Source organism: Pseudopodoces humilis, chromosome 3 (genome assembly GCF_049639895.1).
Source record: "Pseudopodoces humilis isolate 2021_Gansu_Grassland_sample_001 chromosome 3, ASM4963989v1, whole genome shotgun sequence".
Classification (NCBI taxonomy): domain Eukaryota; kingdom Metazoa; phylum Chordata; class Aves; order Passeriformes; family Paridae; genus Pseudopodoces; species Pseudopodoces humilis.
In genome coordinates, this window is record NC_142202.1 from 61,577,762 (window position 1) to 61,594,042 (window position 16,281).

The following is a 16,281-nucleotide window of genomic DNA, read 5'->3' on the forward strand; positions in this document are numbered from 1 at the left end:
AGGCCTATTGCCCTGCCACACATCTTGACCGTCCCTGATAAAGCGGTGGGGAAAAGCACAACATTGTGGAGGGGGCTTTCCTCCCCCCTCAATATTTTTGCAAACAGTGCTTTTTTTCTGCTGGTCCCTGAAGGGGAGAGCAGTAGGCAAACTGGTGGATAGTTTGGTATCCATGCTTGGTCAAACATCCATAGACATGTTTGATGTCAACTGACACATTCAGGATAGCTCCCCACTTTACAAACTCCACACTTCATATTCTTGTATTTGCCTCAGGGCTACATTCTCTGTTACTCTGTGCAAACCTTCCCATCCTTCCTTATGTCTGACACAGGCTCCAAGGATTCACATCTTTCTGTATATGCAGAGATTCGTGGCTTGTTTTTACAATCTGTCTCTGTAAATCAAGGAAGTTGTTCACTGCTTCTCTTCTCTCACCAAGAAACCCACTGCTATCATCAAGTCATCACACCACAGCTCAAGGGCAATCTTTCTCTTTCCACCATTTCTCCCCAAAACCCTGGTCTCAGCAACATAAGTTGCAATAATTTGTAATCAAAAGGGAAAAGTATGTAGAGGAAGAAATTTGCTTGTAGACACGAACAAAGGAGTGAGAGAAAGAGCACGCTAAAAACAAATTTATTTGGAGTCACACTAAGGAAAAGCAGAAATTGCTGAGACTATGAGAAAATAAATATTAAAAAAAATAACTTGACAAAAGGCACATTATTGAACATTCTATATGTTGGATGTATGATTGCATGTGAATTCTGGTATTCCTGTTCTGGTTCAATGCATTCACCTGCTAATTCTCATTTCCAGTAGGACTGGGCTGGATTCATGTGTTGAATGGATTATGAGAAGGACATGGATCATACATCTATTAAATCTGGCAGGCTAATGCAGCTGATCTAGACTTATTACTTCCTCTACCACTTGTCACTTCAGAAAATGCAACACTTTGTGTCTATTCCTGTGCTCACTTGTTTAGCTAGTCTGGCCTGGTGCATGTTTTAATTCTGTGAATTCCTTCAGGCACTACTTTGAGCGACAGTGCTCAGGTTCAATATCTGTAGGAAGAAAGGGAAGGCAAACAAAGAAAACACTTAGGAATACACAGTGCTGGGCAGGGTGAATAAGTACAGCATGGGAAAGGCATAAAAATATCTCTCGTACACTTTTAAGTGGCAAATTGCAGCTGTTCTCTGACAAAAGACAGTGGAATACCCTCATGTCCTGTACCAGCAACTCACAAAGAGAATTGCAGACTACATTTCTGCTCCTTTTCTTGGTGATTGGCAACAAAAACCTCCCACTTATCATGTTTTTTTGGTAGCCTGTATAAACATTTAGGCTGGATTCTGTGCACATGCAAATTTTATGCTGGCAGAGTTCTGTGAGATATTTGCTTCCTGACACGAGTTGTAACTAGAAACAGAATCAGGATGTCCCTTAACCTTTGTGACATGTTTATTCTGCCTAGACCATCTCCCATTAAAAACAATGCAGAGGCTCTATCTGAAAACCTTATGATCATTACATTTCTGTTTGCTGATGAAAGAGGAATATTGTCTTTCCTTGCACATGCACAGATGCAGTTACAGAAGTGTACCCACATGCATGGCCAACCCCAGGCACATTAGCAGCAGTGCTGCTGCATTGTCACAGCGGCAAGGAAAAACTCTTTTTCACTGGCACCACCAATTTTCCCTGCCCAGAGCATAACCTCTGGAGCATCATCTTCCTTCCAAGTGGCTAAGTAAAATTCCCAGCTTAGGGATACAGATCATTTGTAAAGCAACAAAGGTTTCATAACTAAAAAGGGAAGGGTCCATATAACTTTCTGGTACAGTTTTAAACATACCAAGCTCATCAGAAAGAAAAGAGGGTCCTCTACCAAGCTTCCCAGGCAATTTTTTTGTTCTCTAATTTAGAATTTGTTTAATCCACATAAAACTAATTACTTTGTTTTCTATGACCAAACAGACGACAAGAGCAGTGGGAGAAGAGATGCAGTTTTCAGATAAACCAAAAGACTTCACATGGAGTCAAAAACTTCTATCTGACCTTATCAGCATGCATTTTACCTGTATTTTAAGAAAATGTCAAAGTGAAAATACTTAAATTCTTGCTTGTGTTGATGTGAACTTCTGTGTATGTATGGGAATGCATATATACAGACATAGATATTAATGTGTAGGGGAGAAGGGAGAGATGACAATGCATGAGCATGAGTTTTTCCAATTCTAGAACAACAGCTGTAGGGTCAGGGGGTTCCAGGGAATTAACTATATAAGCCAGAGATTGTTTCTGTAGTAGTCAAGGAATATGAGATGGAAGATCTACCTCTGAATAAACTCTCTTATATGCAGTACTGCAATTTCTGTGCCTGATCTCTTTTGCAGAAGATGGTCTCTGCATACTTCCAGATGAAAACACAGGCCCTTTTTCCCATTCCCAGAAGTAACCACAGCCAGTCATGGGACCAGACTAGAAGGCTGGACCAGCAAGTTTCATAGATGAATAACTTACTTTTCAAGAAATTATGCAAGGCTTTGGAAAGGATTATGGATTGACTTTCATAATGCTTGGTGGTCTTTTAGTGGTAGCTATGGTTAGAATCCTCCTCTCTCACATAATCAAGAAAGTATGGAAATGCAAGAGAGGGCTACTCTTTTAATTAATCTATTTTATCCAGACTCAGGTGTGATTTATCCTGAGGGAGAAATGAACTTCTCTGCTCACTGGGTAGCTGGAAATGATGTGATTTCAGACAGAGGTGAATAGCAGACTGTCCTCATCTTGAAAGGGTACAGTTCACAGTTTCCTTTGCAGCCAGCCAGATCCTGGCAACGAGTAGTGAGATTCCCCCCTCTCTGATCACTCCCCACTCAATGCTTCTAACCTCCATAAAGTTGGAAAGACTTGTGTTTAGCAGAGTATCCAGGTACAATATGTACCTCATAGCTCATAAAATAAAGCGTGTTTGAAACTTCCTCCATAATTTTCACGTTCATAGAGTGATTGGAGCCACACAACCATAATGTATGTCACTGCTTGTTAGACATACTGAACTTGGAGTTAGTAATGTGGCAGCTTATTTGTTCTAGGACATATGTTTGAAGGAAGCTGGGGCTTTAAAGCAGGATTAGTATCTTAGTTCATTACTCGGATGAAGGAACAAAGTAACCAGTCATGGAAGAGAATAAGCACTTTCAAATCATATGGATTTTGTATATAATACATTATAATAAATTATGCCAATGGGAAAAAAAATGCATTTTTTTTTTCACAATCTGTCTAGGGGAACTTGGTTTTTATGTTTATCTGTTGCTCAAAGTGAATTTGGTCTATTCTTCAGAAATAATATATGACCTAAGCAGCGATGAGGATGTCCTTTTGCTGACAGTCACTTGAAATTGAATCCTACTAACAGATTTTTACACATCTGAAACTTCTCTTCAATTGGTAGCTTAAAAAGCACATTTAAATAGTTTCATTCCTAAAGTCTTAATCTTGAAGTCTTGATCTTAAAAATATTTGTCTAGGACACAGCACAAGTTATAAATTTTATACTCTCCTACAGAATTCTACTTTCCCTTTTAGTACGCCCTCAACTTTGAAACTTGTCAATTGCCCAACTCTTCATAAAACATAAACACAAGAGACAAACGTGTGATTTCATTTTGGACTGCAAAACAGAAACTGTTGTGGTTTTTGGTTTTTTTTTTTTTTTGGAGGGGGGGATGTTTTGTTTTGTTTTTTGGGTTTCTTTGGGTTTTTTGAAAAACACAAAATCATGTCATTTATTAGCCCTCCAAGCCTTCAGGATCTTGTCTATTAGACATCTGCAATCAGCATGCCCAGCACTAGGAGGTCTCATTTCAGTTAAAATTATTTTTAGTTCTGTGTTATACTAAAACTTTCTGGAATCTTCATCCATCCCCATGTGTTTGCGAAATACTTGCACTTAACATCTTCTGACTCCCATGTTGAATAAATAGCCTTTGCTCCCACTTCTTTATTTTAGTGGGCTAGTCCTTCACTCGGCAGTAACATCAAGTAAAATAACACCAGCAATTCATTATTCAGTGGCATAGAAAAAAGTGAATTAATTATGAACATTCTAGGAAAAGGAAACAAGGTTATGAAACACTTGCCGACACTGGTTTGTGTAATCTTCATGAATAAGCAACTCAATAATGCTGGGCAAGTGTGCGTGGGAGGCTCGCTCAGGAGAAACTGGCTGTTTTCCTCTCTCTGACCAGTTGAGCTGTTATGATAAAAAATGTTGTTGCTAAAGAAACCTGTAATAAATCCTAAGGGGAGTATTGCATGTGCTGATAACATACATAAACTTTGTAAACATATTAAAGTGTCGGGTTTTAGTAGCTCTGGTTCATGTGGATGTTCATAAAAGTTTTTCAAGGAATGCAGTGGGAATCTCATCCAGCAGCTGGTTGCTCCTATGATTCTAGTTCACATGAGAACCTTGTCTTCCTTCCCCTTGAAACAGAGCCTCACCCTGTGGGGAAGTTAAAATATCTCAAGCCCTACCTCTGCTGTGACTTCCTATAAAACCAGTGAAGCTGTGTACCCAGGAGGTTATTTGGGTAGAAGTGGGGTGGATGTTCTGGTGCTTGGTAGAGGATTTATGCTGTTCCGAGCATCCCTGCTTTGTGTTGTGATGTACTCTATTGACACCTCCATTAAAGCACAGCTGGTAGCTCTGAGCAAGATATTTCAGTTGCCTTTTAGTAGGTGAGAAGAGTTGGGTGCCAAAAGCGATGAAATCCAGCACACTGAACAAACGAGCCTTAACCTGGTCTGAAAAGATGAGGTCAGAAACTATATCCTGGATGTCCAGGGAATTTAGGTGCTCTGGCACTACTACACTGTACTGCCAGTACAGTACAGTACGTTCTTTAACTAAAGAAGGGAGAATTTGCCTTTTTCTTCTGAAGCACACCAAGAAGGGAGCAGCAGCCTTGCTGTCCCTTAATGTATCCAAAAGCTTAGCTGCTAAAACATTTTGCCAGGAACTGAAAACCTAAGCTAAATGAATTCTTCCATATAGCATGACTCTAGACTATCTGTATTGATATGCCCTAATAAACTTATGTTTTTTCACCTGGATTTGCATGCGATCTCAGGTCGCTGCTCGCAAATTTTAGTTTGCACAGGAAAGGCAAGGAAGGGCTTGAGGGCTGGGTATGGAGCAGGAATGCATGTGACTTTATTCCAATGTCAGTAAACAAACATCTGCAATATTGTGTGTTCCATGTGGAGGAACTTTGCACTGATATATTTATTATTTGTAACTATTTATTCACTGCAATTTTTTTTAACACAGGGTTTCCTTAAGAGGAAATATCAAAGTCTCTGCATGAAGGGATCTGAGCTCAGATAGATGCTTAATGCCAGTAAGATGAAACATCACATTAGAAATGACAGAGCATCTGAGAAATGTCCAAGTGTCAAGGGTGAGCTGGAAATTAAGCATTATTGAAGGTGAAGGTGAAGGAACTCATATTTAAATCCTGTCCCAGACACACCTTAGGCACCTTATGTCCTGTTCTTGGATGTGAGCCTTTCTGTGTTTGCCCTTGCACTTTACAGGAAGCCACAAGAATCACACATCGTTACTATCCCTACATCTATCAATGATCTCCTGTTTCATTTTGCAGTGCCCCAAAATCTTCTTTACCCTGCAGAAAATATTAAATGTCTGAAATCCTATCTAGAACCCTGCAATTTTAAACATGAAACCTGTCAGGATGTAATATTGACACACATTAAGAAGCTTGAAAGGATAAAGTTTATAGCAGCACTTCGAGAACTTGGTGTAAACCTGTGGTTTGGTGTTTTATTTAAAAGTACTACTATGAGCATTCCTTTATGTTCTTCCTCCCAATTCTTCTGTTGTGTGGAGCCAAAATATCAGTGCAAGGCTGCAGTGCTGCTTCAAGCTGTCAGGAGCTCAGTGCCACTGCCACAGCCAAAGGCTCTCCCGGTTCAGCTCTGGTCCCCATAGGTGAGTTCTTGCCTAGGAGCACTGGAGCAAGATGTGTTTTGTGGCTCCTTTACTTCAGTGGCTGTTATATTTGATCACAGGGGTAAGTAACACTAACATTTTAAAATGCAAGGTCATAATCTAGAAGCTGAAACACACAAAAACGTTTATTAGTCAGCTGTCGTACAACCGTTGTACAATCGTTCCTTAAGTAGCATTGCTTATCACACTGCTCTGTACTAGCAACAAAAGTAAGGTTAAAGTACTCATTAATAAAGTCTGTTAGATTTTATTATGACAAAACATCTAATTGTAATCTTTCTGCTGTCGCCAAAAACTCAGTTATTCAATTATTTATAAAAAAGTTGGAGCTCTCATAGTTTTCCTTTTTTTTTTTTTTTTCATTTTTTTTTGAGCCATAGCATGTTTTGCATGAATAAATGTTCTCTGAGTACTTTTTTCAGAAGCATTATTTGTGGTAATAGCAGACAGACAGACTTTTGTATAAAAATGTAGATGGTTTCAGCTGCCTTTTGTCATCTGATAAGATTGCTTTGTTCAGAATTATTTTGGTAAAAAAATTGGCAAAGTGATTTTGAATAGTTCAGACTCCAAAATTAGAAGTGAGACAAAAATATTATTTTTTTATTAGCTTTTATATCTCTTCCACCAAGCTTTCGCAACTTCTAATTTAATTTTGAGCAAAAGGGACAATTCACTGCAGGGGAAAAATCGTTCTTAAGAACATCCATAGTTGCAATGGAGGAGAGCTGCTAGTAGTCACTGTCTATAAATGATTGAGTATGAAATGACAGACTGTTAATGTTAGCGATAAAGTGCAGTGGTCAAGCCAGCACACTTGCTTTGCAAATCAGAAAGCAAAATGAGCATGCTAAGCAAGAGAAAATGAGTAAGTTTGATTTTTGAGTTCTAGCTCAGATTTTATCAGGTATAACTTCCATCGTGTCCAGTGAAAAATTTATAGCAAGAAGAAACAGCAGAAGGGGGATTGGCAAAGGCTTGGTACACTGAGGGCAAAGCTCAAAAGAAGGAATTAGTCTCGGTTAACTTCTTTGGCTTCAGTTGGCTCAATAGGTGGAAGTAGTAAAGTAGTTGTATTTTCCATATGATTAAGAAAGAGACTGCCTACCAAGCAGCTTAAGTATCATAGTTTTGAAAGGTAAGAGGCATTATTTTATCCTCTTTAGGGGCTGTACATATTTGAATCATGCAATTTTACAAGTATTTTAGTATGGAATTTCTTCCAAACTCAAAATGTATCCTGAGGTTCTGCAGAAAAAAGCTCATTCCAGCTCCAGCACTGTCCATAGGACTTTCTCCACTGAAAGTAAAGGAAGCAGGTTCAAGCTCTAAAACCATCTCACTAATAATAACAATATTTTATTGTCTGCAGAGAGAAATAGGACTTTTCATGTATTTTCAGGTATACCATCCTACATCAATGTTGTTGAGAAGTCGTGGCAATATGTGTATTTAAAGTCTGACATGAATTTTATATAGTGTAAGAAATGTCTTCACCAGGTCATAGAGAAAAATATTGAAATTATCACTCTTTCAGATGTCAGGTATGAAATGAGAACTGGTCAGTAATGTCCTTTAGTCTCCTGGATAACAACACTTATCATTTGAAAGAGCGCTAACAGCAATTTAATCCTGCCCAAGTGGGGCTGCTTGGTGGCTGCTTGCTTGGCTAACTTCTACTTTAAACTGTTGCACTGAGATACAAAATTATTTAATTTTTAAAAATTGGTAACAACATCTATATTATATACCAACTCTGTAGTACTGCCATCTGTGATGTGCCAGCCTTAAACATCCATGTAGATATCAAGAATATATATATAGGTGGTAAACAATTAAAATAATTGCTTCTAAAATGAAGTGTTACTTTAATAATGAAATTCCTTTTTTCTTGCTGACATTCTATGTCCATGTGAATTACACCCTGCACAAAGGTATAAAAAGACTGAGGACATAATTTTACCAGTTGGTGTTTTGTCGGGATTTTCCTGGATTGTTTTAATCTATATAGATATGCTTACAAATAGTCTGTTACACACCTCCCTAATTTTGAGTTATTTTCAAGTTATTATTTCAAGTGATTTTCATAAATTTTGAGTTAATTTTCAAGTAACTGAATGCAAACCAAGCCAGGGAGGGAGGGAAAGAGGGAGAGAAGGAGGAGGGGAAGGAAGGGAGGGAGGGAGGGAGGGAGGGAGAGAGGGGAGGCAGGAAGGCAGGCAGGAAGGCAGGAAGGCAGGAAGGAAGGCAGGAAGGCAGGCAGGAAGGCAGGAAGGCAGGAAGGCAGGAAGGAAGGCAGGAAGGAAGGCAGGAAGGAAGGAAGGCAGGAAGGAAGGCAGGAAGGCAGGAAGGCAGGAAGGCAGGAAAGCAGGAAGGCAGGAAGGAAGGTAGGAAGGAAGGAATGAAGGAAGGAAGGAAGGAAGGAAGGACGGCAGGAAGGCAGGAAGGAAGGAAGGAAGGAAGGAAGGAAGGAAGGAAGGAAGGAAGGAAGGAAGGAAGGCAGGAAGGAAGGAAGGAAGGAAGGAAGGAAGGAAGGAAGGAAGGAAGGAAGGAAGGAAGGAAGGAAGGAAGGAAGGAAGGAAGGAAGGAAGTAAGGAGGAAAGAAAGGAAGGAAGGAAGGAAGGAAGGAAGGAAGGAAGGAAGGAAGGAAGGAAGGAAGGAAGGAAGGAAGGAAGGAAGGAAGGAAGGAAGGAAGGAAGGAAGGAAGGAAGGAAGGAAGGAAGGAAGGAAGGAAGGAAGGAAGGAAGGAAGGAAGGAAGGAAGGAAGGAAGGAAGGAAGGAAGGAAGGAAGGAAGGAAGGAAGGAAGGAATCTTGAACGTGCTGTTATAGTGAAAAGCAGGAGGCAATTTGATGGACTACCAATAATCATGGGAGCTCTACATCCAGATTTCATTTCCATAAAGTCATACAGATTATTTTACACACAACTGTAGGAGTGTGGTAGAAATACAGAATTTTCACTTTGCTTATTCTAGATTTCCAAATTTAGACCATGGCTAGTCCACATGCTAGTCCACAGAGTCATGGCAAACACTCTGCCGATCCATCACAGACCCACAGTAAATTATACTTAATTTCTGTCTCTTAGAAGGTCAGTGAGAGATGTACATAACTGTCAGTACTAAGTTTTGGGGGTTGGTAGAGGCTTGCAGACCCAAAATACTTAGTAACTATTGACTTGATACTCTTTTTTTTCTAAGGAATGGGTAATCACTGGCCAATACACAGAAATTATTATTTAATGGTATGCTAGCCTATACTCAGCCATGTGTTACCCTGTCTTGTAAGACTCAAATAAGCAACTTTGTTAATCTTAATTGCTATTATCAGAATAAAACCACAAATTTCTCTACTAGTGGTATGTTTGCTTTTAAACTTTTATTGATTGTGTTCTGTGTCTAATTCTGGACCTGATGTCTGTCTGCACTTTGTTGACTTCAGAGGACTTTTCTTCTCGCCACAGCCAACTCTATCTTTACTACTGAATATGGGACAGAAATTTAGGATTCCCCAACTAGAAAATTCAGTAGGAGTTTGGAGAGCAAAAGGATTGCAAACTAAACATTCCTCATAGTAAGGATTTCTTTGGCAATACAAAATAAGTAATGCTTCAGGACCAGATCCTTCTGATGGGGTAATTTAACAAAGGAATTTCAATTTATACCAGCTGGGAGTTTGGCATGGCACATTCTGAACTAGTCAGTTCAGATTTTATAATTTCTTTATGGTAAAATATGTAAGTCTACAATATAATACATGGAATGGAGGACTCTGACAATAAACAAAACAAAGTAACATGCACTCACTGTCTGCTTGATGGGAAGTTATTTGTACTATATTTAAAAGTATGTAGGTTAAAAAGAAATTTAAAAACATTTCCCTACAAATGTGCTTACAATTTATGATTAAAGGAGACTATCTGAGACTATCTATTCTTTCAAAAGAACCAGAAATCCAGGGAAGTCTTCCACACAGTAGATGAATTTGACAGGTGTCTTCATTATCTGCACACTAAAATTTATTTCAAGTTGCACTATTCACTAACAGGGATTCATAGGTTTTTAAAGCCAAACTGATTAGTGCAAATGATCGTAACCACTTTTTTAATAACTTTCATAAACACTCTCTAAATTTTTTGCTTCAAGCCAAGTAAGCACTATTTATAAAAAATCATGTTTTACAACCAGCTGGATTTGAAGACCTCGGCCAGTATACGATATATAGCACGTCCAGGTGAGGTGTTCTGAAAGGCTTTTTCTCTTCACTGCCGAAATAACGAGACAGATTTCCATTCTGACTCTCTAGCTGCGGTTTTCCAGCCACTTCTTCTGCTCTGAATTTATCTTAACCACAAAATTTTGAGCAAGTGCTCGGTACCTACTCCACGGTATACCAACCAGCTGAACAGTCGCGGCCAACACTTCCGTCTCTATTTCCCGAAAATTACCCTGCTATGCAGGTTGTCTGAGGACGAACGAGGTGGGACGGCGCTCTCCCGGGCAGAACAGAGCGTCCGCTCGGAAGCGGCGGCTGCCCAGCGCCCGGCCCTGCGAGCGGCCGCGGCCCGGAGGCAGACAGACCTGCCTTCCCTCCCCATCCTGCCGGGGCTGGGGCAGCTCCCGGACCGTGCCGAGCCGTGCCGAGCGGGAGCCGAGCACCTGCAGCCGCGGGCTGCCCGCCGCGGCACGGGACAGCAGAGGTCGCCGCCGGCCCGGAGCTGGCCCGGCGCGCCGCGCACCAGGTGCCGGAGAGAGTCCGGGAGGAGGGGGCCCCGCTCCGTGACCCTCGCCCCGCTGGGGCGTCCTGCCCCCCGAGCCCTGCCGTGCCCCCAGCCCGGGGTCGAGACTCTGCCGCGCCCGTCGGGTACCCCCGCGGCTGGGGGTGGGGGGCAGCCGCAGCTCCCGGTCCCGCGGTTGCCAGGGGTTAAAGGAGTGGGTGGGAAGTGATGGAGGCTGCGGAGCCCTCCCTTGCCAAGGATAATAAATCGGATGCCCTGACATGTTTTACTTAGCCCTTAGTGCTCCCTCGCTGCGAGGCCGTGGGGATCGGAGGGCTGGAGCCCCGGTCTCTCTCGTCCTCAGCTCCGCTTTAGGGGCACCTTAGGTGAATCAAACCTTGTTTGCAGGAGGTAAACCATACAAAGGAGGCTTTCAAGGGCCAGCCGTGCCAAGCAGGGCAAGGCAGCGAAGGCTGAGCAGGAGAAAATTAAAATAATAGTACCTCCCCTCCCTGAGGAAGTAACTCAGTCACTTCTTGCTGATGAAATGCAGGCTGCTGTGTTTTATGACATTTCCTCGGTGTCTGCAGCTGTCAGGGAGAGCGGACGGACATGAGCAGCCCCTCGGTGGTAGGTGCTCAGAAAACGCCTCCTCCCCAGAAAGAGCGGCGGGTCCGATTCAGGCGGGGTGGCGAGGCCGGGTCGGGGGCACGTCCCGGCGGCCTCTGCTGCCGCATCCCGCCTCATCCACGGCTCCTTGCGGCAGGGTCACGGCAGAGCTCCGACCGGCGGCACTGCCGGAGGTGTCACCGCCGATTCGAGCCCACGCCGTAACCCTACGCCACAGACTGCCTGACCTGGACAGCGACTTCCCAAGGGGGAGATTCGCTGCTGCCTCCTTGTCCTTTCCTCCCTGATGACGGGGGGCTCTCCTCTCAAACCCTCAGGGGGGCAGGGAGCATCTGCCAAGCACCCTGGGTACTGCCCCTCGCCTCCCGGGCCCCTGCCTGCCTCCTAACTCTGCCCCGGCCCCCGGGCGGAGATGGACCGGAGCCGGTTAAATCAGAACGGATGGATTTGCCTCATCCCGTGAGATTAAAATTAAAAAATTCAGGGGTCACAGTCTCAGGACCGTGACAATGGGTGACTAGTGCCAGCGGAGGCTGAAAGCCAAAGGGCCGGACAGAGCCGGGACACCCCAGCCCCCCTCGGCATCGCCGGGCGCCGGGCTTAACCTATAGCGATCATCTGTACTGCCCGTTCTTGGGAAGGGGGCTTTTGACCGGGATGCAGAAAGGCGCTTAGGGCATACCGGCAAAAAGTTACCTGTCCTGTCATCGCCCTTTCCCTTTAGAAAGAGGAAAGACCTAAGAAAGGACGTTCCCTTTTACCAGACATTGAAATGTAAAGCACCAGACGCAGGTCTTCCCAGAGCCCGCGCTGCTCATCCCGGTGAGGTGAGAAAGACCAGCAGAGAGAGAGGTCAAAAATCGCTTTCATCCCTCCAACTGAATGAAACTGCCTGCAAATCCGCTCTGCCGCGCCGCTGACGCGGGATTTGGTTCCCAGCGCACTCGCCCGGGCACCGGTGGCACGGAACCCCCCGGACAGGTGAACAGCACAACGAGAGGAAGCAGAAGTTATCAAAATATAAATCTCTTCGCACTTACTTCTTCCCTGTCGCCGTACCCTGGAGGCGTGCTGGCTGCCAATGTATTCCATAAAGTTCAAAGTGATAAAAAACCAAGAAATCAGTCGCAATTGCATAGTAACCCTTTGAGAGTTCGACTTCTCCTTTTCGTCGTTTTTTTCTTTCCTTAAAAAAAGAAATAATAAACCGGGGTGGTAGACTGCAGGGGATGAACACAGCAGCAGAAATACCTGCACTGAGATCCAAAGCTGGGCTTGGCTGGCTTGATGGCTTTTGCCTTTGCCTTTTTTTTTTCTTTTTTTTTTTTTTCTTTTCTTCCTTTTTTTTTTTTTTTTCCTCTTCCCCTTCGCTTTTCCTATTGCACTTTCCAGCAGTCTGCCCCGCTACCTGCCGCAAACCTCAGAGGGCAGTCAGCAGCGGAGAGGAGCCGAGCAGCCGCCGCCGGGGTCCATGCCGGGCCGGTGGCCGGCAGCATGTTGTGAGGGTGCCGGGGTGCGTGCGGCTGTGCGCGCCCGTGTGTGCGCCGTGCGGGCGAGGTGCCGACAGGACGGATGGATGGATGGCGGTGGGAGAGGAGTGTGCGAGGGCGGGAGCGGCGGGGGGGCAGAGGGAGGACCCAGCCCCGCCGCCGCCGATCCGGAGCAGCCGCGCTCTGCGCCTCGGGCACCGCCAGCCGCCGGGCGCAGGTGGGCCGGGCCCCCCCGGCCCTCCCGCCCGCCGACCAGGAGCCCCCGGGCTTCATGCGGGAGCTGCTCCTGAGCGGGCCCCCGGGGGAGAGGCCCCGGGGCGGGGCGGGCCGGCAGGAGGCGAGCCCCAGCGCCCCGGCACGGCGGGAGGAGGCTCCCCTCTCCCGGCCGAGCCCCCTCGGGGCATCGGCGCCCGAGCATCCTCCGGCAGCGGGGCCCGCGGGCGGTAGGGCTCTGCAGCCTCGCTGGTAGCCCCCTCCCGCAGGGTCTCCGCTCGCCTTCCCTCGGCCGCCGGCCTACCCGGGGTCACCGCGGAGATGCCGGTGCCCCCCGCGCCCCGGCCCCTCGGTGGGGAGGGGCGCCCCACTCGCCGGGGGACGGGGCGGGATGCTCAGCCCCTTCCCTGCGGAGGGGGACACAGCTCTGCACCCTCCCTTGCCCGAATTTTCCCCTTACATCCCGGCTCCCAGTGGAGGCGGGGAGAAGGAAGTGGGGCGCTGAGGGGTCTCCAGCCTCTCGGGATTTTCTCTGTTGTGGCCTTTCCCTCCTGGGCGGGGGTTTCCCGGGGCGGCTTGTCCTGCTGGACGGGACAGAGCAAACCCGCGTGTCCTGCCGGGGCCGGGGACCGTGCCCACGGCCGGCTGGCGGCAGGCGAGACACGGGGCTGGCCCCGGGCTGGGGTCGAGCGGAGCCGTGAGCCCGGGAGTGAACACAGCAGCCTCCGGCCCGTGCCGCCGGGACCCTCAGCAGAGCGCCGGCAGCAAGGGCACAGCTCAGCTGCTCCTCGGCAAAGCGAGGCCGCCTGTTTGACAGAAGGGTATCGCGTTTCTTTTCTCCGGCAAGGGTTTCCTTTTGGGGTGAAGGGGAAGGCTACAAAGGGGGTGGTGAGGTTGATTCAAGGTAAAACTGATGACTTCACTGAGACCTTTATCGCTTGCCTTCTTATCTCGGTGCCTATCGCTGGGATGAGAGAGTGAGCCGTGTAAACCGGCGCTGATTGCATCAAGAACCTCAATGGTGTGAGGAGAGGCCACTCTTATTTGTAACTGTTTTCCCCACTCTCCCCCCGCTGTCCCTCTCAGAGCTGTTAAATATCGGCACCATAAAATGTGGGGGATTTAAAGGTCTGTGGGAGGCTCCCTTTGAAAAGGACTCTGGGGAAAGTCTTTCTAATCCAGGATACTTGAGCCGGATGGGGTGGGATTGCTAGGGAGGCATAAAATAAAAATCGTTCAGCGGACGAAACTAGGGGCTACCCTGAAGAGTAGAAAGTGCATTTGTCTTGATGTTTTATTTCGTTGGAGACTGAAACTTCTTGTGTGCTAGTGCATGTGTATTAATAGCTGAGCAAGCCAGGCGAGTGGCATAAATAAGCGAGGCAGTGGAGAAAGGATGGGACATGTATGTGAGCCAACCTGCAGCTAGCCAGCCAACTCACTCGGGCAGCATTAACACCAGTGGGCAGAGAAAGCATGTCAAAAAATAAATACTCTGTGAGAAACATAAGGAAAACATTAAACAAATGGGGAGTGCACTCCCTCTCCTTGCCCTGAGAAAGCACGACAGAGAAACTCTGCTCACTGTCTCTCCGGCCTCTTCCCTTCGCTGTGTCCCTGCTCCAGCAGAGATGCATGGGACAGATGTGTTGGGAGACAGCCCCAGGGACTGCATGGGTCACCCAAAAGCTTCAGCAAAACCGACCTGTGGAGTGTTCACCAACCGAGGGCCAAGCAGTAGGGCAGGGTACGCATGAGTGACCAGCAGTGGGGGGGAGAGGTGGTTTATTTGCTGTGGAAAGGGGCAGAGACACAGACCGAGGAGAAAAACAAAGCTGTGCCTTGACTAAAGGCAGGATTCAAAAAGCGGCAGGGTGAGAGAACGCCAGGAGCCTGGTTGCCTCTACAGACCAGCCCCATTAGGGGGGAAGAAAACCACCCAACAACAATAACAAACTGAACCCATAAACGGTTACTGCCGTTCTGCGATAAAAGGGGAAGATTTATATTGTTGAAATGTGTGGAAGGAGCTTGTTCCAGAGCAAAACTCTGGCGTGCAATTCTCTGTTTATGTCGCTCATCCCGATGGATGAGATATCAGCGGCAAAGTTCAGGCTGACATCAGCCCTGGGGAGGCAGAGCCAGCGGCCGGGCTGGGCTGAGCAGGGCTGCACAGCTGGGCCTGCGGTCGGTGGGCGATCGCTTTTTTGGGGATCCAGCATGCAAGAAACCTCCCCTCACCAGGCTGGGAGATGTGAGGAGCCAGCAGCAGCACACACTGTGGAGAGAGAGTTTCCTTGCAAGCAAAACAGATGACTCGGAAACAGTTCCCAGGGTGGTTTTATGTGCCTCTCTGTTTTGGGGTTTATTAAAGAGGGTGGGGAGGGAAAGAATGGCTGATGGTCTGTGTGTTGCCGGAAAGTCAAGTATGTCTGTTTCACTCAGCTGCAATGAAGCCAGCAGCAGAAGTCTGTAAAATCAGCTAGGTATTGTTGTGCTGTGTTTTTTTTTTTTTTTTTGCTGGTGGTGGGTTTTTTGTTTTGTTTTGTTTTTTTATTATTTTTAGGAGCGTAATCCTTTAGTCAAAGAGTAATAGAGTGTGGTGTTTTCACTATTTTAATTCCTGCCCATTGGTTTCTCTGTGCAAACTCTCACAGCTAGAAAATTTTGATTTCAGTTTTCCAAATTGCTAATACATTGTATTAGAAAAAAAGGTGGCCTCAGGATCCTCAGATTATATCCCAAATAAAATATTAATATTCAATTAATAGCTGATATTGTGTTTGCCTAAAATGGCACTCTAGTCATAAAAACTAGCCATGTGAACAGGACAGCTGAATGCTCACCCTTTGTCATTCTTCTCTAGACTGGAAATAGTTTGTGTAAGTGAACAAAAGAGTCACTTATTTGCCTTTTCAACTTGGGAAACACAGTAAAGGAATAAAGGCCTTGGATTACTTCTGATATATAACTTGAAAATGAAGCATACTGTGTCCGATACATATCCTTATTTTTCAGGTACTGATCAGACTGTAGATGGCATGGGTCAGACTTCCCCACCAAGGACTCATCCCTGGTAGCTTCCCCACAGGTCTGGGTCTACTGTCTGAGAAGTGGGAAGGGTTGGAGGACTGGAGCAGGAGTTCTGAGTAAAGGTTGCACAACTCGACGTATC

The 16,281-nt window shown here is 45.8% G+C and overlaps 1 protein-coding gene across 1 annotated transcript in view; it reads right to left on the reverse strand.

Annotated features, from left to right (window-relative positions):
- RSPO3 (R-spondin 3) overlaps positions 1–12,957 on the reverse strand; it is a 58,691-nt gene extending 45,734 nt beyond the window's left edge. The window contains exon 1 of the mRNA XM_005518339.3: positions 12,444–12,957. Within this exon, the coding sequence (XP_005518396.1) occupies positions 12,444–12,540 (97 nt within the window). The 5' untranslated portion in view covers positions 12,541–12,957. The remainder of the gene's footprint in view (positions 1–12,443) is intronic.
- Positions 12,958–16,281: the final 3,324 nt, after the last annotated feature.